At 39.2% G+C, this 25,331-nt stretch overlaps 1 protein-coding gene across 5 annotated transcripts in view; it reads right to left on the bottom strand.

Moving 5' to 3' along the window:
* PTPN2 (protein tyrosine phosphatase non-receptor type 2) overlaps positions 1–25,331 on the bottom strand; it is an 83,047-nt gene that overhangs the window by 35,416 nt on the left and 22,300 nt on the right. For all 5 annotated transcript variants that reach the window (XM_057305884.1, XM_026486256.4, XM_048221606.2 and 2 more), the window contains exons 2-3: positions 22,998–23,088; positions 1,621–1,721 (exon numbers count right to left, since the gene is read on the bottom strand). In XM_057305884.1, coding sequence (XP_057161867.1) covers positions 1,621–1,721; positions 22,998–23,088 — 192 coding nt within the window. The remainder of the gene's footprint in view (positions 1–1,620; positions 1,722–22,997; positions 23,089–25,331) is intronic.

Here is a 25,331-nt window from a genome sequence, read left to right as displayed (position 1 = left end):
AAAGGGACAGAGAGAGGATGAAAGGAGCGTGTAAGGGATTTAGGGTAATCAGTCTTTTCTATTTTTGAACATTAGAGTTATTTCAAATAGAAAGTAAACTGAAATTCTAAAAGTCAATTTATTAAAAATGTCATGAACGCTAGTACGAAAAACTCCAAATATTACAAAAAGGCAGAGAAGAGCAATTCAAGTCTGATTATTGCTAATTCTTAGAAATAACCAATATTAATGGTATATGTGTAATTTATTTAGCCAGTCCCTCACAGATTACTTCTGTCCTATTATTTCTGGTCCTGTGCTATTAAAATTAAGTTGCAATCAACACCCTCACATATATGTTTATGTCTGTACATATTTAACCACTGAGTATTATAAACTTTTAAGTCTCTGCTATTTTCACTGGTGAAAAGTGATACCAGATCACTGGTTTAAAATTATATTCCCTAATGACTAGAAAAACTGAGTATCTTTTCATAGGTGTATTGTTTACCTTTATATTTTTCTTTGAACTGTGAATTTATGTTCCTTGCCAGTTTTTTTTTACAGTTTCTCTTTTTCTTTTTTTTTTAACATATAACAGCTACTTTAAGTAAAATGAAGTAATTATTTTTCATTTCCTGCCAATTAGAAATAATCTAATAGAATATCTTTTTACTATATGAGACTTGTCTCTTTTATGAGACTATATGTTGTCTCTTTCAATAACAGGTTATTCTGATACAAATTTTTAAAAAGCTCAAATATTAACATACAGCTTATCTTTTGAATTTAAAAATCATTTACTGGGGGATATAACAGCACTGTTCATTAAGTCTCTGTCATTTGATAAAGGGTAGCTGGTGTGGATAAACCAAAATAATTTCTATTATCAAAGAACGAAAGAATAGTAGTGCTGGAATACGGGTGTGGCCAATGTGCCAAGAAGCAATCGGGCAGAATACCACAAAGAATCCTCACACTTGGGGCGCCTGGGTGGCACAGCGGTGGAGCGTCTGCCTTCAGCTCAGGGCGTGATCCCGGCGTTGTGGGATCGAGCCCCACATCAGGCTCTTCCGCTATGAACCTGCTTCTTCCTCTCCCACTCCCCCTGCTTGTGTTCCCTCTCTCGCTGGCTGTCTCTCTCTCTGCCGAATAAGTAAATAAAATCTTTAAAAAAAAAAAAAAGAATCCTCACACTTTGTGGCCTCCCAGCCAGTATTCTGGGCACCTGGTCTTACCACCCTCACTCTGAACAAAGGCCAGATATCATCAAAGGCATGTTCATATTCTCTGAAAATACTAGCCAGAGAAGGGGGTTGAGAAGGGCTTTCAAAGGGCCTCTCGTTATGATACAGATTATGTGAAGAGAACTTAACAAAGCATTAACAAACATTTTGTATCAATATAAAGCAAGGAAGATAATTTGCCTTAGAAGAACTGGCCTAAGCCACTCCTTAAAAATTTCCCTTTTTCAACTTTAATTTCTGTTCACATACAAAAACGTCCACATTTTACTACATAGCAACAGAAAAAACTGAAATGGCATTTCATTTCCAAAAGAAGACATCCTTTTAGCTGTTTCAAAGCAGACCAACCACGACAGCTGCCGTGCAAGGCATTTGCCTGCATCACATCACTTGCCTGTGTTAAGATGTAACTCCTTTGCGCTTCTTCTATATCCACTAAACTGGCATTTATATAATCGTTGTCAGCATTTTGCAGCTTAACACGACTGTGATCATCTGAAACAGAGAATGATAAACCAGAATTGTCACTTCGAACCTCTCATTTCTTTTTTACTTTAATATTAAAGTTCTATGTATTCATAAAATGATAGAAGAAACAAAACAAACAAAATTAAATTAGCACCACAAGAGAGTTGAGTCAAGTTCTAAATTATTCCCTTTTTCTTGAAGGAAGTATAAAAAATGAAATCTTGGGGGCGCCTGGGTGGCACAGCGGTTAAGCGTCTGCCTTCGGCTCAGGGCGTGATCCCGGCGTTCTGGGATCGAGCCCCACATCAGGCTCCTCCGCTATGAGCCTGCTTCTTCCTCTCCCACTCCCCCTGCTTGTGTTCCCTCTCTCGCTGGCTGTGTCTTTATCTCTGTCAAATAAATAAAAAGTCTTAAAAAAAAAAATAGAGTAACAGGTGTAAATCATTTAAAATCCAAGGCTCCCATTTCTGTGAATGAAACCAATGCATATAGACAGAGACAGGCACAGGGATTAACAGTAACACACAAAAGGGGAAATAACACAAATTTCCAAAATGTCCAACAACAGTTAAAATACAGCATATATGAAAGATATACTACTTGAATGGAGCCATTAAAAATCATCCTTCGGGGTTAGAAAAAAGTAAAAATCTCACAGATTTAGAATTTATGCTGATCTAAATATGTAGACTACAAAACGTTACCTTGTATCATTTTGATGGAAAAGGAGTTTTCTCAAGGAGAGAAGGCATGTGCATAATAACAAAGTTAACACTGGCTTAGTATCCGAAATATGCAACTGTCAGAAGAGTGTAACTGATTTATAAACCAAATACATGTTTGATATTTAATTCTGGACACCACATTAGATTTAAACTGCTCCCCTGAAGGAACTTTATACTAACTATTCTTTTTCTCCCCACTTTTAAACCAAAAAAACAAAAACAAAAACCTGTGCACATTATCTCCGAAAGAAAGAAAATGTTAAATGGCTACAGTTTCACACATCAATTTATCTGAGATGTTTCTGCTGGACTGAACCCAAGACCTCTGTAAACATTACATGTCATTTGCCAACAGGAAAAACTAAGACCTTGTTATAGTAAATCACTTATACTAGTGTTCTCGGAAAGATGATGTCAGCAAGCACTTTTTTTTTTTTAAACAGTAACTTTTTTTTTTTTTTTTAAACAGCTTAATCATCCTTTAACTGTTAAACTACGTGCGCCGGTAAAAGGTCAGCTACCTAATCAGCAAAACAAAGACCATATATCTCCTAGATAACACTGACGTATCAGGAGAATGTCCGCTTTTAGAATGGTACACCATCCCTAAAATTCGCGTTCCACGAGAATATAATGCCAAAGGAATGTATTTCCTCCTGTTGTAATTACAGAAAGAACACAAACCCCAAAGGTTAATCATATCTATTGCACAAGTGAAAAAAAAAGCAATTTGGCCAACAGAAGCAAGAATCCATAAAAACTGGGAAGGTTTCTCTCCAGGGCACTGGGAACTGAGTTACCTTGCAGGTTGCCATCCAAAGTTCTGGAGGAAATAAGCCCAGAGAAAGACCTTCAGCAGTTTGTTTTTAAGAGTATTTGACACCCTGCCCTCAGGACCTTGAAGAAGAATTCAGTTATTTTCCCTCTAGCTTTAAAATCTACACCAGCTGTCACTCCAATACATTGAAAACTCCGAATCACACAATGGTAAAAGCACAAATATATTTTCTAGAATCCCAGGGTCTGACCGAAGGGGAGCAGGGTGCTACTTAAAGGACACCCAGGTCCTCCAGAGTCTGGCCCCAAATGGTGACCCTGCTTCCCTCTAACATTTATTTATAGAGTCAACAAAAGCAAAGGAACACTGAATTTTCTCGGGAAAAAAAATTTTTTTTTTAAATTTTGCTAGCAGGTTAAGACTAAAAAAGGAAGGTAATCCTTGGGAAAACTCTCTAGCTATTTGGAACTGGCTACAAATGTTGGTTGAACCCATATTTTCTCCTCAGGACTAATTAAAAACAAAACTCTAGGGGCGCCTGGGTGACTCAGTTAAGTGTCTGCCTTTGGCTCAGGTCAGGATCCCAGGGTCCTGCTCAGCAGGCAGTCCGCTTCTCCTTCTGCCTACCCCCCCCCAAATAAATAAATAAAATCTTAAAAAAAAAAAAAAAAACACCTCTGAATTTCACCTACATTATTAGAAATTTATATTAATTCTGCTTTATCAAGAAGATTAATAAAAACTTTAAAGTGTATTTAACATTGATTACGTAAGGAAAAAAAGAGTTTCTAGTGATAAGTAAAATATATCATGTTAAAACTATCTACAAAGATAGTAACTATACAGTACATTTCAGGAAGTGAAACTATCAATGCCTTTTTATGAGCAAATATGACTTTATGATTTATATTCTCTAGCAAAAATAACAGACAATGCCTCTTCTCCAATTAAGAACCACTTCATGTATGGTTTAAAATATCTGTGAGAGTGGACACAGGTCCCCTCACAATCTGGGAGTCAAAGGTCCCTTTCTCTGCCCCGTTGCTATCAGTCAGCCCCAAATCTGTGAAGTGTTCGTTCCAAACCAAACTTCTGACTTCTGAATTAGTACAAAAAAACAAAAACACCAGAAAGTTAAATGCTTTCTCCTCTCCCAGAGTTTATTCTGCCCAGAAACCTCTGAAATGAGATTATCGAATAGACAGAGTCCTATAACCCCTGGGCTCTAAATATTAAGCCCCAAAGCCCCCAGTACTTTATCATCTTTCTAAATAAGTATATGGTTATCTCCCTCTTTCTTATGTTTAAAAAAACCCAGCAAAGGGAGAAAAATGAAGACAGTTCAAACTACACTGCATGAGAAACCAAAAAGCAATCACAGGAAATCTTACTTCTCAACATCTAGTAACAGCAAAAGCTAAACTATCAAGAATATGTGTGTGTGTGTATGTGTATGTGTATATTATATATTAAAAATATATATATATTTAAAAATATATATATATACATAAATATATACATACATATATTTAATGGGGGCACCATCTGTTCTTAATTCTTGTCCCAAAGTGAATGAAGAAATGCAATATCCAATAGAATTGCAGCTTGTAAACTGGATAAAAATTGAGCAAACTTCTGATGAATATTCCCTTCACCTCCCACCCTCAAACAGTATGTTTTCTGAGAAATGGTTTCATCTGTCAAGAAATGACGCTCTAGCTGTGGCCTGAGCTGACAATACAGATTAGCTTCCTCTTTCAATAATGTCACAATAAGCCTTTTTTTTTTTAACACCCCCTACCCCCCTTCACTGGTTCACCTTTTATCATTATTGTAAAAAGATCTCCTTTTCGAAAGTCTTCCAGGTCAAACAGGAAAAAGGATTCACACTCATCATAACCATCCTCCAAGGCAGAGATAAACAATCATTATCATCAACTGGGCAAGGAGAAGACTGGCTCCATTACTACAGCACTGAAAGGCTTTCCCCTTTAATTCTCCTATTCTCAACCAGAGGGAAACCGTAAGTTTTCAAATACTGATGTCTATATTTGTAGGTTACCTCCCTGCAAGAATGCAAACCATTTCATAGATATGTTGACCCTCTTTTTTTTTTTTTTTAAAGATTTTATTTATTTATTTGACAGAGATAGAGACAGCCAGCGAGAGAGGGAACACAAGCAGGGGGAGTGGGACAGGAAGAAACAGGCTCATAGCGGAAGAGCCTGACGTGGGGCTCGATCCCATAACGCCGGGATCACGCCCTGAGCCGAAGGCAGACGCTTAACCGCTGTGCCACCCAGGCGCCCCTGTTGACCCTCTTTGACTCTACAAGCTAAATACCTGAGGCATAAATACTATTAATTTCTCTCTTGAATCAAGCAATGAGCCAAAAGCAAAGTTAGAACTAAAATCCAAGTCACCATAAAAGCACTACCGTATTAATGAAGAAACACACACCTTAGTAAACACAGATTATTAACATTTCAATAGTTTCTTCTGAAAATAAAACTAGATTTGACGACTGGTTCCTTTATTAACGACATAACCAACTACACCCACTGTACAGAATTTTGTGCCTAGGATGTCAGGTACTGTATGACACACCTTACTATATTTCTGCTCTCAATCCTTACAACCCTATGAAGTTGACATTATCATGCTCATTGTACTGACACTCGGGGAATCAAGTCATTACCATACACACACTAGAGATGCACAAGAGGAGATTCAAACTAGGTTCGTAGGACTTAAGAGACTATGTATTTCCCACACTACGTTGTCTCTGATATGTCCAAATTGGTTCCTGTACCATTCCTTCCGCACACCCTAAATTCTTACTGGCATCACCTTTCACACTGTTCTTTGCATCAAGGATGACTTCCGTCTTCACTTCTGTCACACAAACCTCACTTCAATGAAGATCCAGACTATGACTTACCTGCTCAAACAGCCTCTCTGAAGGAACCCTCACCTTCACTTCTGTCACACAAACCTCACTTCAATGAAGATCCAGACTATGACTTATCTGCTCAAACAGCCTCTCTGAAGGAACCCTCACCGCGAAGGTCCATTCTTTACATTTAAATCCTTCAACAACTTTATATACAATTTTCATTCAACAAATAAATTTTAGGAGCCAGGCAACAATGATATAAAAATAACACATAATTTATTTATAAAGCTTTTTAAAAAAGAAAAAATTTTAGAAGAAAAAATTCTAGAGGTGGCTCAGTTGGTTGGGTGATCAACTCTTCATCTTGGCTCAGGTCTTGATCTCAGGGTCATGAGTTCAAGCCCTTCATTGGGCTTAAATTTTTTTTAATTAAAAATTACTTTAAAAATTAATTTTAAAAAGAAGAAAAAGAGAAAAAATTCTATTAAGTAGTAATTTCTAGTACCATCTTTATTGGGCTATGTGTTGTGGGAAGAAAGCTGACCAACTGATGCCTGAGGAGTCCGAGTGAGATGAGAAGGCTTCATTATGAAGATGAAGGAGCACACACACAAAAAGAAGTAAAAGGGAATGGTATATCATGAAGGACCAGCAAATTCAAAAAGCCTGAAGAGGTCCCAAAACATGTTAAGGCCAGACTCTGAAGAGCCTTGTGTGCTGTACTCCAGGCACAGGCTACCTCAATGAAACTCTTTGAAGGACTGATACAAGCACGTCTGATTTCAAGACAGTAACTACCAGCACTATGGAGGACAGATTGGAACAAAAGGAAGACAACTTAACACATTGATACACTAACAGTTTAATCAAGAGATGAGTACAGAACCAAATAGTGGCAGGAATGGAGACAGTTACAATGAAGCATGTCCCAGGGGCACACCATCACCAACTTGCTAACCAAGCAGGTGCTGTTCTAGAAACAGCCAGAAGGCTCAATCTTTTTCAAACAATAGGTTGACTTATCTGTGACTTCAATCTATTTCAATCCATCAAGATTCTAATTTCCTAAACTTGATAGGACAATGTTAAGTGATTAAATCTCACTTCCACACATCTCCCAATTGAAAATCGATATTTATTTTTTTTTTTAAAGATTTTATTTATTCATTCAACAGAGCCAGAGACAGCCAGCGAGAGAGGGAACACAAGCAGGGGGAGTGGGAGAGGAAGAAGCAGGCTCCCAGTGGAGAAGCCTGATGTGGGGCTCGATCCCACAACACCGGGATCACGCCCTGAGCCGAAGGCAGACGCTTAACCGCTGTGCCACCCAGGCGCCTCTGAAAATCGATATTTAATCTATCCCTAAGAGTCTCTGCAATGGAAAGAACACCTGGGAAGTATCCTTTAAAAATGCATAAAAATCAATTTATCCATTAATGTACATTGGAACATGGATATCTTTCCTCTTTAATAGTTTGTATAAAATAAGATATACTAAATTTCAATTTATCAATAAGCACCTCACCATTTTCCCTGAAACTCAGAATCCCTCCTTTAAGAAAAGACAGAGCCTAAAACATGGAGGGTAGAGGGAGTTGGGGGGAAAGTACTTTCCTTACATCCAAAAGTCCATGGGACACCACAGAAACAAAGTAGACCAAATATTTATTAAATTCTTTCTACATTCAAGGACTGTTTTAGGCACTAAGGACCCATCCATACCCTTGTGGAGCTTACCTTCTCAGAAAGGAAGATAGCAATAAGCGAAACAACTAAGTAAATTATATTTTATACAGTAACAAATGCTATGGGGGGGAGCAGGGTGAAGGGGAACAGTCGTGCTAGGGAGTGGGGCAGACTGCAATTCTAAATAGGGTGGGCAGGGTGGGCCTCACTGAGACAGTGACATTTAAGCAAAGACGTGGAGGAGAGCAATCATATGACTATTTTGGTTAGGAGTGTTCCAAGCATGGAGTAAATACCTTAAGGTGGGTGGCTATGTGCCTAAAATGTCCGAGGGACACAAGTAATGGAGCTCGAGCCCAGCGAACAAAGGGAAGAGAAGCAGCCTGCAATTCAGGTTCAGAGATCAAGAAAATCTGTACTGATTCATTCGTCTCACCTTGTAAATTCATCTTAGAGAAAAAGAGTTTGTACTTCCATCTTCTTAGAGTTTACCTGGAAGAGTGTCCTAAACAATTTAGCTTGGCAAGTGTTCAACACTGTTTATACAATAAAGTCCAGAAATTTTTCATATTCAAATTATTAAACTATGGTAGAATTTTGTTAGAACGACAAATCACTATTAAACCGTTCTGAAACCAACACAGGAGATGAGATTACGTTAACTGACTTGAAGAGTGACCTAATTCACAAAAAAGAAAGAGCTCAGACACCTCCAAAACTTTTCAGTATAGATATCTGGAACTCCAGCACAGATGAAAGAAAACGGGTGAGGGAATGCTAAGGGGCCTAAAGACGTAGATTCCGATGACTGTCCTGGCTCTACCGATTTTTTTTTTTTTTAAGATTTTATTTATTCATTTGACAGAGAGACAGCCAGTGAGAGAGGGAACACAAGCAGGGGGAGTGGGAGAGGAAGAAGCAGGCTTCCAGAAGAGGAGCCTGATGTGGGGCTCCATCCCAGAACGCCGGGATCACGCCCTGAGCCGAAGGCAGACGCTTAAGGACTGCGCCACCCAGGCGCCCCACCTGGCTCTACCCATCTATGTGACCACAGACACAGCTGTGATTTATATAGAAAGGAGTAACGTGCTACTTGAGAAACATTATTAGCATCCAAGTTAGTGAGCCACTACACCCGGTGATACCAAGAGGTCGCGAAGTCTCAGTTCTCTTGTAAGATGAAATGGCTAGACTAGACCAACCCTTCTCAATTATTTTTAATGAATGACCCTCACTTAATATCCTAAAAGTACCTAACACAAAACTCTTTGAAAAGTCTTATTTCATCTGAAAAATTTATAGGAACTTAAAAATTTTACTTCATTGTCCATCTGTATTTTAACGTAAGCAACCACACCTTCCTTCCCTTCCCATGTTCCGAGCATAATCAGTGGTCCTGGAAGATGTGCCACGTTTCCCCAGGACACTAAGTTCCCTCCCTACACACTTCTGCTCCTCCCTCCAATCCCCAGCGTAAGTACCCTACAGCAGAGCTGCCCAAGTGATGAGCTGTGGCCACAGCGGGGCCCTCTGTTAGAAGGCTACATTATGGCAAGATTTTGGTCTACTCAGCGCACAGGGCAGCAGCAGCAGCGCCAACACCTTCAGCCATCTGCAGCCTTCTGTTAGAGTTAAGCTCTCTGTAGCCGGGGACCCTGTCATGTTCACCATGTATTCCCACTGCCTAGCACAGTACCCTTACAAGTACCCAATTCAAGAAGGCATCAAATGCAGAAACCTGGAAAGATGCTGGTATAACCCAGACTGTACTCCAATTTCCTGTTTTACAGGCACCCATTTGTGTGGGTGTGCACAGTTCTATGCCATTTTATCACATGTGGAGATTGTGTAACCACCACCACAATCAAGATACAGCCCTGTTCCATTACCACAAAGATCCTCTGTGCAACCCCTACAGAGTCGCACTCTCCCCCAGCCCTGTCCCTAACCCATTAATCTTCTCTCCATCTCTACAATTTTATCATTTCAAGAATGCTGTAAAAATGGAATCATACAATATGTAACCTTTGAGATTGGATTTTTTGACTCAGCATGAGTCCTCTGATGAGATCCACCCAACTTGTTGCATGTTATCAATAGCTCATTTCTTTTTATTGCTGAGTAGTATGCCATGGTATGAATACACCAGTTTGCAAACGACTCACCAGCTGATGGACATTTGAGCTGTTTCCAATTTGGAACTATTACAAATAAAGTTGCTATACACATTCATGAATGCATTTCTGTATGGACAGAAGGTTGCAATTCTCCGGGATAAATGCCCAGAAGTGCAATGGCTGGGTTATACAAGGTATGTTTAGCCTTTTAAGAAACTGCCAAACAATTTTCCAAAGTGGCCATACATTTTATGTTCTCACTAGCCTTATATGAGATCCAGTTTCTATATTCTTGGAATATTGTAGCCTCATTATTTTAGCTGTTAAAGTGGGTATGCAGTGATTCCTCACCAATATGGTTTTAATTTTCATTTCCCTAATGGTTAATGATATTTCCCTAACAGTTAATGATGCTTTTCATATGCTTATGTGCTTATCTGCCATCTGTGCTCATAATCTTTTGCCCATTTGCTAACTGGACTTCTTTTGGTTTTATGGTTTAGTCTTTTACTGTTGAATTTTGAGAGTTCTGTATATTTCTAGGTATGAATTCTTTGTGGTTTATAATTTCTCCCAGTCTGTCCTCATCTTTTCATCCTCAACACCCTAAAAGGGTCTTCAGCAGAGCAAAAGCTTTTAGTTCTGGTTTACTCCAACTTACTGATTTTTTTCTTTCATGGACTGTGCTTTTCGTGTCACATTAAGAACTCTTCACCTAGCCTTAGGTCCTGAATGTTCTGTTTCTTCCAAAAGTTTTACACTTTATATTGAAGTCTATGATCCACTTTAATTTTTGTATAAGGAAGTTTAGGTTGAGCGTTTTTTTCCCCCTGTGGATGTCCAATTGCTCCAGTAATGACTGTTGAAAAAAATCATCCTTCTGCCATTGAATTGCTTTGCACCTCTATCAAAAATCAGTTCACCACACCTGTGTGAGTCTACTTCTAGGCCTCCTGTTCTGGTTTACCAATCTCTGGTTCTATTCCTCTGCCGATACCACATCATCTTGATACCATAGTTATACAATAAGTCTTAAAATTGAGCAGACTGTTCGGTTTAGATGTCATATTTCTTTAGTCTCCAACATAGAAGCATTTCTCAGTTTTCCCTTGGGAGGGTTTTTATAACCTTTTGAAGACTACAGAGTGTCAATCCATTTGAGTTGTCTGATATTCCCCACGAATGAGTTCAGGTTGCGCACTTGGCAAGTTCAGCAGAGTGATACTCTGTACTCACTGCATTCGACAGGGCAGTTCAGGATTTCAATGTGATGTGTCCCATTATTGGTCATGATTACTTGTTTAAGGTTGGTGTCTGCCAAACTCCTCCTCTGCACATTTACTATTCCCCTCTTGTATTTAGTAAGTATTATTATATAAGGGCACTTTAAGATTATGTAAATCTTTTGTTCTTCATCAAAGTTTCACCCACCAAGTTTACCATCTATTTCAACATTTATTACTTGCCATCCTACACTAAGGTAGATCTTTCCTTTCTCCCCATTTATTAATTCACATTTCTTTACATCAGTGCAAACTCATTGATTCCTATTTTATTCAGCAGGTTATATTATCTATTTAAAATGCTCAAATCACCCCCAGATTTGGCCCATGGGCTTCAAGATGGTTTCTGTGTCCTTCTGACATAGCCTCATCATTTCTTGACCATCCTTACCTTCTGGGGCTACAAGACATTCCAGGCTACTCTTATACTTTCCCTGCCCCAGCCCTAGGGTCAGACGTTTCTTCAAGGAGCCCCTTTCCTCTTAGTGGAGAATGAAATTTGGATATCAAAAGCCAGGTATGTCCAACACTAAGAGGGTGTCATTGTTCCCAAGACTTCTCAGTGGTCAGGGCTAGGAAATATAAGCATGCTCACACACACACATCTACATTTCTACATATCCGTATATCCATATTCACTGAAAACCACGAGTTCATACACTAATTCTAATCTAACATCACAGGGTTCATTCTACCTTTCCTCCACTCTTCAAACATGCCCCCCCCCACCTTTAAGCATGCCTTCCCCCTTATTTACAAGCCTTCCACATGCTGATCCCCAACCCCAAGGGCTTTTAGATTGAATTATTCAGAGGAGAGAGGGGAGCTTAATGATGTCTTTAACGGCTCCTTTACTAGCCTACTATTAGAGATAACAGAAACTATATATAATTTTTTAAATATCAATAATGCCCTAACTGAAATATAGAAGAAAATAAATGGAAAGTAGTTTATAATAAGATAATATCTATTTTAATATATATAAAGAGTTGAACAGAAATACACCAGAGGAAAAAAACCCCTATAAATTTCTAAAATGTCTTCTAGGGGATGGTAAACACCCTTATTGAGTGTCACTCCTCTACAGGGTAAACTTAATAAATAAAATTATAAGGCAGTAAGATTGTGCCAGAATACAGAAATAAAATGCTATAGAAGCAAACTAGTAACTTCCAGTGGGTACCTCTCAGAGGAATGATAGCTTTGTCTTGAAAGATGAACAAAACTTTACTGGGAAACAGGTGGTCCAGTTTAAAAAAAAAAAAAAAGGCTGCACCTGTTAAGGAATCAACAGTGTAAGAGGAGAGAAAGGTGAATGGGGGAAGTGAGGAACAGACGAGGAATGAGGCAACAAGTGAAGCATATCAGACATATTTCAAAATTATCTAACCAACCCTCTATGATTCAAAAAGCTGGTGACCTGAATTCATCAACTGTGTCATTCATTCGTGACCTGTAGTTCTATTGTTCAAGCTTAACAGAGGACAATGAATTCCTTTTGCCATGTGCAGCTCAAGTACCTGAAGTCAGGTACCAGGTTGTTCAGTTACAGTTCTCGTTCCCCACCTCATCAATTCTAGCTTCTTCACTAAGAATTCTTACTCCTTGGATCCACTCCAGTGCATCAGTGACCTGCAGAAATCAATTATTAAAAGTCCAGAACAGGGGCACCCGGGTTGTTCAGTCTGTTAAGAGTCGGCCTTCGGCTCAGGTCACGATTTCAGGGTCCTGGGATGGAGCCCTGCATCGGGCTCTCCTCTCAGCCATGAGTCTGCTTCTCCCTTGCCCTCTGTGATCTCTCTCACTTCCACTCTCTCTCAAATAAACACAACCTTTAAAAAAAAAGGTCCCAAATAGCTTTGATTTAGACTTAATTAAAACTGAAGATTAAAAACAACAACAACAAAAAAATCAAAATTAAAGACAGAACCAAAGGTCAAAGTCCTAACAAAACTGAAAAAACCTTTAGGTAAAAAAGTTGACAATAGAATGGATTTGAGAATGTGAAGTGCACTTGGTCTTTATTTCTAAACTTTAGATGGAATAAGGAAGAATGTTAGCAAATATTCACATAAGAGTTACCATAAAATTTAAGTTCTATCTGTACTTGTTCGGATTACTATTATACAACAACTTTTATCCAAATCTGCTTACTAAGAAAGATGACAAGCAGATTCCTGTCATGTATAAAGGTCTGTTTTAATAATTCAGAGATCTGTTGTCTTATAATTCTGAGACTACCAAAATGTTTCTTCACAATTCTTTGACTTGTCTGCATATTTTCTGGATTATAAAGAAAACAGTATCATCTGTAACTGTGATGGTTTTAAAACATGTCCACAATTCTTTGAGAATTCTTCCATCTGATGGTAGAGCATCAGTCCTCTCCCCTAGAACCTGGATGGCCACTAATGGAAAGAATGTGATGGAAATGATGGGACTTCTAAGTCTAGGCAGTACAAGGCAATGCAGTTTCCAGCCAGCTCTCTCAGAATGCTCACTCCTGAAACCCAGCTACTATTTGCAAGGAAGCTCAGGTCATACGGTCTTGCTCCATGTAGGTGTTCCTGCTGACAGCCCACAACTAAGTAAGGAAGGCCTCAAGGTGACTCTAGCCCCACCTACCATCTGAACTACAACCTCATGAAAGACCCTGAGCAAGAATCTCCTGAGTCCAATTAGCCCCCAGATTTGCATAGATGATAAATGACTGCTGTTGTTTTAAGCCACTGTTTTGGGGTGGTTTGTTATATAGCACCAGATAAAATAGCAGCTTTGTTTCTTTTTTTTTTTTTTTAAACTAATCTGTATGCCTTTTATTTCTTATTTTTTTTTCTGTAGAGGCTAGGCCCTAAAGCATGAGGTTAAGTAGAAGCGGTAATAGTGGGCATCCTTGTCTTGTTCTTTCATTTTTGTTTAGAAAAAAAAAAAGGGGTTCTCACATGTTATCATTCAGACTTATGTTATTGTAGGCGTCTCTTAGATAGCTTATATTAGGTTACAGAAGTTCCCCTCTCTTTCCAGTTTGCAATGTGTTTTGTTTTTAATCATGAGCAAGACCGACTTTTTTTTTTAAGTATTTATTTATATATTTGACAGAGACAGCCAGCGAGAGAGGGAACACAAGCAGGGGGAGTGGGAGAGGAAGAAGCAGGCTCCCAATGGAGGAGCCTGATGTGGGGCTCGATCCCAGAACGCCGGGATCACGCTCTGAGCCGAAGGCAGATGCTTAATGACTGCGCCACCCAGGCGCCCCACAAGCACTGACTTTAAATAATCTTTCTGCATCTACTGAAATATTCATATGACTTTTTCTCCTTTACCTCGTTGTTGTGGTGAACCAACATTTTTAAGATTTTTTTAATGTTAAAAAAAAAAAGATTTTATGTTAAGCCACCCTTATATTCCTAAAATAAACTTACAGACTGCTGTATTCAGTCTGCTAATCTTTACATCTATATTCATGAGGGAGATATGCCTCTAACTTTTATTCTTATTAAACTTTTCAGGTTTGGTTGTCAAAGTTCTATAACAAGCTCACAGAAAGAACTGGGGCCTATTCTTAGCACATTAATTCTTATTCTGTTTTAAAACAGTTAAGACAACATATTTTTTTCCTTTTTTTTTTTAAGATTTACTTATTTATTTTACAAAGAAAGTGTGCGAGCGAGTGAGTCGGGGGGAGAGGTAGAGGGAGAGAGAATCCTGAAGCAGAGTCCCCACTGAGTGCAGAGCCTGACCTGGGGCTCAATCCCAGGACCTTGAGATCTTGACTTCAGCAGAAATCAAGAGCCAGACATTAACCAACTGATCCACCCAGGCACCCCAAGTCAACGTATTTTCTTCGCACTGTTTTTGCTGCTTTATGAAAGTTTTGGTAAGTAGTATTTTACATAGTCACTTTTAAGCATTTTAAAATGTCTTTTATGATTTCTTCTTGACCCATTAATTACTTAGAAATCTTTAAATCTCCAAATTTATGTGACTTTTTATCTTTTTATTAATAATCTATAATTGAATTGCATTCTGGTCAAAGAACACGGTCTGTAAGACAGCAATTCTTAAATTGTTAAGATTTACTTTGCAGCCAAGTCGATGGCCCATTTTTATAAATATTCCGAAGTCCTAGAAGAAAATGTATTCTACAATTTTTGGACATAAGGTTCTATATATTTTTCTTATTAAATTAAGCTTAATTGTGTGGTTAAATCTTCTATTTTTTTACTAATATTCTGCCTTGTTAAAAGGCCAAGAACATGGACTTGTCTATTTCTTCCTATAATTCTGTTTGGTTTTGCTTAATATATCTTGAGGCTATTTTATTCTTACACAAATTAATTTATTATACAAATCTCAGAGCTAATACTGGCATTTGCATTCAGAGTAGCTATGCCATTTGGGCAGGCAAAGGAGGTCTGGACGTTTTCTTTACTTTCTCCCCACCTACTAACTTTTTATTTTATTTTTTTTAAAGATTTAGTTTATTTATTTATTTCAGAGAGAAAACCTCAAACAGACTCCCCACTGAGCAGGGAACCAGCCCAACATGGGGCTCAATCTCACCGGCCCTGAGATCAGGATCCTGAGATCAGGATCTGAGCCGAAATCGGGAGTCGGACGCTTAACCGACTGAACCACCCAGGAGCCCCACACCGGCAAACTTTTTATAAAGTATGTTTATTGAAAATCTCATTTTGTAGCACCAATCTTATTTTGTATCTAACCTGCCATACTACCAGAATCAAAAGTCTCTGTGTTACTTTCCTTTAAAAACTGACAGTTTCACATGGATGAACCTCGAGGATATTGTTACGTGAAATAAGCCAGTCATAAAAAGACAAATATGGGATGATTCTACTTATACGACGTATCTAAAGAAATCAAACTGATAAACGGAAAGTAGAATGGTGGTTGCCAGGGGCTGGAGCGAGGGGAAACGGATGTTGTCGTTCAATGGGTACAGAGTTTTAGTCACACAAGATGAAAAGATCAGTCGTACATTAACATGCATATAGTTAACAATACTACAGTGTACGCCTAAAAATTGTTAAGAGGGTAAATTTATGTTATGTGCTTTTTTACCACAATTAAAAAAAACTGTTTCAGAGTCAGTGAAAACAAATAACAGTTTATTAAAGACTTGCTGGCACTTCCTTATAGACCAAACATAGGATTTATAGAATTTCTACCTGTAAAGCACAAAGTAAGGAAAATTTCACAATTTAGCACTAGTCTCTAGTAGTATAAGCATAATTCTCAGAGATTATTAAACTCTTTTACTCTCTTCTCAACCAACCAAGTTCTTGCCTGTCTCTTTCACAACTGTCTCACAGTTAACTGAGACAACTGAGGCATCTTTCGGTCATAGCAATTGTAAGAAGATTGTGGACTTCTTCAAATTCTTTCTATTTCAAAATATCCCTGCTTATGTTTCTCATATTCATACCTCCAAATGTAGTTTCGATATGTCAATCTTAGGACCGGGGCCAGACTGGATATGTAAGAATCATGTAAGGAGATTGTTTAAAAACACAGATTCCCAGACCTACTGATGCAAAATCTAGAAAAAACCTGGGACTCATAAAAAAGTAATTTATGTTCAGTTCCCCTTTACCTAGCTGGTTACCACGTATTCTCTTAAAAGCTATCCCTAACTCCTTAGGCACAGCTCCACCAATACACACGGTCCTATCTCATGATACATAAAACAGCACGACAGGTTTGTCGCTCCCTCATTATAATGTGAATTATCAGAGGGCAGGGTACATATATTCGTGGTATTCTCAGTGCATAGCATAGTGTGAGTCAGCTGTGCAGCTGGTTTTCAATACATGTTTTCTGAACCAAACCAACAACTGTGAAGTATTATGTATGGAAATACATTTTTAAATTTTATAATGACTATCCATAAGTAAAGGTATATCCGCATAATCCAGGGAGCTTTTTAAAAAATACACATTCCTGGGTCCATCAATATTTAATGAGAGTGGTCACCTCCATGACCTCCTCCAGTGTGTGAGAACAATACCCAAGGGGAAGTCGTGGTGAAGATATTTGGAAGAAGAGGATTTTGACTAATGTGGGTCAGAAAGAGGAAGATGTTTCAAAAAGGGAATGATATAGTCAAAGACACTGAGTTACTAGTAACTGGTCACACTGGGGGGTGTCTTGCTGCCTCAGTTGGTGGGGGATCTGATGCTTGCTTTCCAGGTTGTGAGTTCAATTAAGCCCCATACTGGGTGTAGAGATTACTTAAAAATAAAATGAAAAATAAGCAAATAAATAAATAAATAAATAAATAAATAAAAATAAAAATCTTAGAAACTGGTCACACTGGGAGAACTCTAAGTGATTCACGTTTACCAAAATCAATAATTTGTAAGCAGGGCACCTGGGTGGCTCAGTCAGTTAAGCATCTGCCTTCAGCTCAGGTCATGATTCCAGGATCCTGGGATCGAGTCCGATATCAGGCTCTTTGCTCAAGTGGGGAGCCTGCTTCTCCCTCTGCCTGCCGCTTCCTCTGTTTGTGCTCGCTCTCTCTCTCTCCGATAGATAAATAAATAAAATATTTAATAGTAATAATAATAATAATTTGTGAGAAAATGGCCAGAAAAAATCAGAAGGTAGGTGAAAGGTCAGTCTCTAAAAGGTCTTGTATGATAATGCTACAAAACTAATTTCTCATAAAACTTGTGGAATGTTACTGGAGGGGAGAGTGGAAAACATGCCCATTTTACAAAGATTACCCTGGATACCGCATGGAGAATGGACTAAATGGGAACAGAATAGAGACAAGGAGACAAATTAAGAGGCCACTGTAATAATCCAGAAGAGCAAGAGTGAGGGCCTGAACCAAGCCAGTACAAACAGTGAAGAAGAAATTTAAAACGCATTGTGGGGGCACCTGGGTGGCTCAGTTGGTTGAGAATTTGACTCTTGATTTTGGCTCAGGTCATGATCTCAGGGTTGTGAGATCGAGCCCTGCACGCGAAGCCTGCTTGGGCTTCTCTCTCTCTCTCTCCCTCTGCTCCCCCTCCCACCAGTGCACATGCATGCTCTTTCTCAAACAACTTTAATTTAAAAATAAAACACATTGTGGAAATGGAATTATAATTACTTAGTTATCAAGCAGATATGGGAGCTGCATGAGAGAGGAGTCTGAGTTTCTAGCCGCAGCAAATGTGTCAATTGCAGTACCATTTATGAATATGGGGAATAAAGCAGAAACAGCAGGTCTCAGGGTTGGGACCGACGGACTGCGTGGGGAGGAATGCTAGATCTGCATCTAGACGTACCGAGTCTGAGGCAGCTACAGGACATCCACAAAGAGACAAGTGCCTTGCATAAATGGGTCTATAGCTAAGAGAGACCTAAGCTACAGATGAGATTTAGGATGACAAGCACATGGTAACCAAACACACCAAACCCACAGAAGATGAGACCATTCACAGAAGTGTTAAGAGTGAGGAGGGGGAGACAGAACCCTTAAGAAGATAGTCGACTGAGGAAGAGAAGCTCTGAAAATGCCTGACTAACCAGAGAAATAATAGCAAAATAGGAAAAAAATGGCTTTAGGGAAGGAAGGCAGAGTCAACAATGTCAAAAGTCAGAGGGATAAGAAAAGAAACCAATGGAAAGTCCCTCATTGCATTTGAAAACTAGAAAGCTTGAAAACAGTACTTCAGAATAAAAGTTTCAGTGGGGAGTTTGGGGCAGAACCATGGACTGAAAAATGCAGAGGTGATGAGGATGGAGAGACAAATAATATGGTGTCTTTTTTTTAAGACTCCGTGCAAACACGTGCACGTGCTCACGTCCGCACGGGTCACAGAGTAAGTGGAGCTGAAGTGGGATAAGGTGGTTGCGATGAGAAGAGGCTGAAGCGCATTTGCATAGTAAGGGAAAGGAGCTATTAGAAAGAGGCTGAAGACAGGAGTCAGAATGGTGATGACAGAGAATGAGGCCCTTGAGGAGGAATGAGGCATCAGGATACAAACCTAGGACAGGAGGGGGAAGGCTTTTTTTCCTGGGACTTCAGGAAAACATGAGTGCAGAGAGAAAGAAGTTTCCGGGTGGCAGACCATGAAGTTGAAGAGTATTTCCAGATTTTTAAAATGTTTCTCTGCAGAACTGAAGGCAGATCACATTCTGCAAGTGGTGGGCGTGGGGGTGGGTTGAGAGCCGTTTTCCTTTGGGACAAGCCAGAGCAGAGGACCAGTGGGAGTGACAAGGGCACAGAAGAGGATATCAGGGCACCCAGGCCCAGCCAGTAACTGAGCCCACCCAAGGCACACACATGAGCCCAAAGGTTACAGAAGCTGAACGACTATCTGACGCTAGGTTTCTCAGGGTAGATAGAATTAAAGAGCCACAGAGATTATCTTTGTCACATATTAGAACAGCAAGAAAGTCATTAAGTAATAAGTAGGGTGGGGGAGGAAGTAATGCACGGTAATAAATGAAAAAGTCAATAAACTAAAGATCCTGATGCAGTCAAAGGGCTGGGAAGACAGAAAGTAGCCAAGGAGCCCTCAGGGTAGCACATTTAAGATTTCGGGTTGAGAGCTGACGAGGTCCAGAACTGTAAGGCTACGGCATCACGTGGTTCCTTCTCAGAGACACAATCCCATCCAGGCACAAAGAAAGAGGTACTGAGAGAAGAGGGCAAAGAGGAAGATAGTGAATGGGTTGTGAGCATTCAAACCTGTGAGAGGAGGCTGCAGCCAGGGGCTGTGAAGTCAGGTGAGGACAGACGCAAGAGCGGTAATGTGATGTGTCTGGGTGGCACAAGCCTCAGAGCGGATCGTTTTAATTTGCAAGCTGGAGACTCAGGGCTTAGTTAGGAAACTCTGGTTACGGGGGAAGCAAGAACAAGCAGCCTCTACCTGAGAGAGACAGAAAGGTACTTTACTCAGGGGAGCGCCAGACTTCAACGAGGAGAAGATAGAGGGAGAGGGTTCGCTGAGTGACAGGCTCCCAGAAGAGCGCAGCTCCAGGGCACACCACAGATACAGCGTCCAGAAAGACAGCAGGGGGCACTGGGCCGCATCTCCTCTGAGGCATACTAGCTACCTACGCCAGGCCAACGGCCCTCTTCCTCAGAAGACATACAGAAAAAAAGAGCCCAAGCTAGTGAGGATGGAGGTGGGGTTAGTAAGGACACTGTAAACGGAGCTCTCCTTGCAGCCTTCAACCTGATATGTCCAACAGGCAGTGGGGTACATGAGTCTAACATTTAAGAGACAAATCACAAGAGTTTCACTGACTTGTACACTTGAGAAGAATTTAGGTTGCAAATGTCTTACTTTTTTTTTTTTTAAGATTTTATTTATTTATTCGACAGAGATAGACAGCCAGCGAGAGAGGGAACACAAGCAGGGGGAGTGGGAGAGGAAGAAGCAGGCTCCCAGAGGAGGAGCCTGATGTGGGGCTTGATCCCATAACGCCGGGATCACGCCCTGAGCCGAAGGCAGACGCTCAACCGCTGTGCCACCCAGGCGCCCCGCAAATGTCTTACTTTTAAGTCTCAGTTCCAATTTTTAACAATTCCTCATTTAGGTCAATTTGATCAAACTAATGAGGGGATTCAAACATAATTTATCACATCCAAAGATTGCAATTACAACAGATTTATGTAAAAATCAAAGACAACTCAGGGCATGGCACAGGAGGAAGGGAGCGGGTTGGCTGGGGCCACAGAAGGGAGGGATCTTGAGGCGGAGCTGTTCCACTGGTCTGTACCCAGACTGTGGTGGAGACCCCACATCCTACCATGTAACCGAGCTGAGCAGAACTGAACACAGCCACAAATGAGTGCAGGTAAGACTGTGGAGATGTGGATGGATCTCATCCATGTCAATTTCCTGGTTGCAATTATGCAAAGATGCTACCACTGGGGAAAACCAGGGGAAGGGTACGCGGGATCTCTGAGTGCTATTTCTCACAACTGCATACAGATCTACGATTATCAAAATATGAAGCTTGGTGTTTTGTGTTTTTTTTTAAATTAGAGGCAACAAAGCAAGTGTACAACTGGGACACAATGTCTTCAAAACTCATGGCAAACACTAGAGATTAGCGTTCTAGCTCAATGATACTCAACAGAAATGTGGAGAGGGTGAAGGGGCACCTAAGTATCAGAACCACTGCCCACACCCCATCCCCTGCACACACACCGACACCAGAACTGTTGCCATGGTGAGCTAGACTTCAGAGGAAGTTTGTCCTATCTTCAAGCGTGCTGCAAGTGAAGAAGAACAGAAAACCCCTCCCTGCTGGTGACTGACCCTTACAAACACTACTGACTGGTAAGGAAAACATGCTTAATAAGTAATTTATAATAAACATGAAATATTTTAAGAGATTACTTCTCATTTGATTTGTCCAAAACCAGCCAATACCCTTTTCATGAAGTGTACTTGGTCAACAGAAAGAAGAATGTTCTGTTCCTTTAAGAAAAGAAAGTATGGATCTTTCCCCCGGTAATCAGATTTTCAGTGGCATATCCATACCCTCCTAGCAAGGAATACAACATATATAAGGGTATACAATCTGTGGCCTTGAGGGAGATTATTCAGCCGACACAGGAGGCCTCAGCACACGAGCACCATACCCTCGTTGACTAGAGGAAAGAACCACAAACAAGCAGGAACCGAAATGGGACAGATTCAATATTTTTTTTAATATCCCTACTAACAGTCAGCCCTAAAGAAAATACCTATGCCCACTAAAATCAAACATGGGCTAACATGCAGAATAGCAAGGCAGCCTAATTTAGTATTTGAACAAATGGTATCAATCAGAACAAAAAATCACCTCAGGATAAACACATTTTTAAAACCGTGGTATGACACCTGTTCACAGAATTGTGCATAGACATCAGAATCCAAATGTTCAACCACAAGGGAACTGTTACAGAAAAGAATGGCATGTCCAAAGCCACTACCAAAGCCACTGAAAGACTTATGAGAGGAAAATGCTTACAAGATATTGTGAGGTAGGGAAAAGAACTACAATTAATATGTGAAGGATTCTAATTTTAAATTTAAAAGAATGTGTATAGGGGCGTCTGGGTGGCTCAGTCGGTTAAGCATCCGACTCTTAGTTGAGTCTTGGTTTCGGCACAGGTCATGCTCTTAGGATCAAGAGATCAAGCCCCACGTCAGGCTTGGAGCTCAATATGGAGCCTGCTTGAGATTCCCTCTCCCTACACTCCCCCTGCTCACATGCGCACTCACGCTCTCTCTCAAATAAATATTTAAAAAATAAAAATAAATAAAAGAATGTGTATATATGTTTATTCAGAAAAAATACAAAAATGATATAAATCCAAAAGTTTTTAATTTGTTTTTAAATAATGGGGTTTCTTCCTTTACATACTTCTGTATTAAAAGTTTCTTACTGTGAGTACATACTACTTTTATAATTTGGGGAAAAAAGCAAACTACACTGATAAATATTTTAAGAATTTTTAAAAGGTTATGGAATAATATTAACATATACATATACGAACACACATAAAAAACATGTATGATTACAATTAATGTTAAAGAAAGAAAATTATGCTTAAGGAAAAAAAGTCAGTAGGAAATACACCAAAATAACAATAGCTGTGTTTGAAGGATGCAATAAATATGAGCAATTTTCCTTCCTTCTACTATTCTGTGCCTTGGAGTTTTTCTTTAAAGAATGTGTATTATATTAATATGAAGAAAACCACTGTACTTATCAACCCTGATCCCAAACCTTTTTCATTGTATTCTGCCTCCTGGAACAAACCAACACACACGCACGTGCACACAAACCCACAAGTACTTACATGGGCTTACATCTCTGTATCTGTTTCGATTTCTGTTTTCTGGAAACTTGGCCACTCTATGAGGATAGTCATGGGACTCATTGCGAATTTCCTTAAAATAACAAAAATACATTTTAATATTCCTCTTAAATTGTATATAGCAAAACAGATACTTTACCAGCCAGTATAAAGTAACATTTATCAAGCCAAGTGTAACACAAAGCTCATTGTCTACGTTCTCTCATTCAATTCTTGAAACACCAATAGGAAAAACTGTCATCCTGTTTTATACGTGAGGGATGACAGGTTTGAGAGGTTCAACAATCTGCCAAAGATCATAAAGCCAGTAAGTGGCAGACCCCAGAACTGAACAAGGTCCTTCAGGCACAAGCACTCTGGATGTATTTACATATTGCCATGCAATATTCAACACCTACAAGCAACATTAAACACTTTATGTAACACAGAACTAACGCAATGGGGGTATCTCAGGCTAACCACATCATACTCAGATTTCTCACTAAACTCTCGATAATATCTACCTCTATTTTGGAGTTTCCATCTTAAAACTTTCGTCTATTTCTTCATGTTCACACCATATTACTGTGCCTTTGAGTCCAGAAATATCCTCAAATTTTATTTCTAGAGCCATAAATGCTTAGCAACCACCACTAGGCCAGAAGCTCATTTTAGGACCCTTACAGTTCTCTGTGTTCCACGGTGGAAGAAATCCCGTGAGGACATGGCTGCACTAAGCACTCAGCTATTTGGTGTATCTAGCATGAAGAGCTTTTTTTTACCCAAACAGAACACATTATTCTGAGAATGCAGGTAAAAACAGAAACACTACAAAAAAAAGGGTGCATCAACAGCAAAAATTAATTTGGTTTTTGCTCACCCTATCACATGTAAGAATAAGCATTTTAAAAGTGAAGTACCACATAATTGTATAAATTAAGCATAAATAAATTATTCAAGTTACTTCTTGACAAATGCTCCTCCTATGGGTTCCCCGCCCTCTTGTATACCACCAGCCCTAGAAGAGGTAAGTTTCTAATTTTCACCCACTGGGCCTTCTAAGATGAAAAGAGTAGGGAACACAGACCATCTCTCACTCGGGAGGAATGTCAGTCACACTGTGTGTGCAAAGAGCATGTGGAACACAACCTGTGTTGGCAGAGCTACTTTGGAAAATGCAATCTGCCACAAACATGCAATAGAAACACATTCATATACACACTGCAATTGTTGCTACTGACTTTTTAATGCTTCTCTCTCATCCAGCAATCTCGCTGTGCTAATATTTTGTAGTGGCTCTGAATTTCTCGATATTACCAAACAGTGGTAATTCTCTTTCCTATATTTTGTATTTCTTATTTATTCATACTTATTTCTTTTTCTTATCTAATTCCATTGGCTAGAATTGCCTATTCAATATCAAATAGATATATTTTTTTCTCGATTTTGAAAAAACTGCTTGTAAGGTTTAACCACTAAGCATAATATTTGCTTTGGGTTTCTGATCGATAGACACCCTTCTCAAATTAAAATGGTTCTCCTCAATTTCTAGTTGGCTAAACATTTTTTATCATGAGGGGGTGTTGAATTTTATTCATTGTTTTCCCTGCATTTATGGAAGTGATCTTATAGCTGTTCTCCTTTACTCAGGTATGTGTTGAATTACAATTTACACATTTTCCTTTTAAGTTCCTCCACGTCCTTTCATGGCTTGATAGCTCATTTCTTTTTAGTGCTGATTAAAAAAGTGCTGGGCACTTTTTAGTGCCCATTGTCTAGATGTACCACCATTATTTTATGTAAGATGTATGCATCTATGTTTTTAAGTTAAATTGACCTCTAATTTTCTATTTTCATATGATTTATTCAGTTTTAGTATCAAAGTTATACAGCATCATATATTAATTTGGACAGAAATATTACCTTTCAGGTTCAAATACTTTTCAATGAAAGCATACATAACAAATGTAATTAGCTGAAAAAATGAAAAAGTGTCAACTATTTCCACATATTACTTCTATTAAGTTTTTAAATGTTAAGTAATAAATTTCATATGTAAAATTAAACACATTCAGGTCTAGGCTTATATTTATTTGCATAACTTCACACTTTATAGAGCTGAAACACTACAAAGTACAAGGAATTTTATATTGCAAGTTAGTAACTGATATAAAAGAAAAATATTTATTTAAAATAATACTAAAACAGGGACACCTGGGTGGCTCAGATGGTTAAGCATCTGCCTTCAGCTCAGGTCATGATTCTGGAGTCCTGAGATCCAGCCCCACACTGGGTTCTTTGCTCAGCGGGGAGCCTGCTTCTCCTTCTACCCCTCCC

Source organism: Ursus arctos, unplaced genomic scaffold (genome assembly GCF_023065955.2).
Source record: "Ursus arctos isolate Adak ecotype North America unplaced genomic scaffold, UrsArc2.0 scaffold_34, whole genome shotgun sequence".
Classification (NCBI taxonomy): Eukaryota; Metazoa; Chordata; class Mammalia; order Carnivora; family Ursidae; genus Ursus; species Ursus arctos.
Note: the sequence above shows the minus strand (reverse complement) of the source record. Positions and strands in the feature narration are given on the sequence as shown.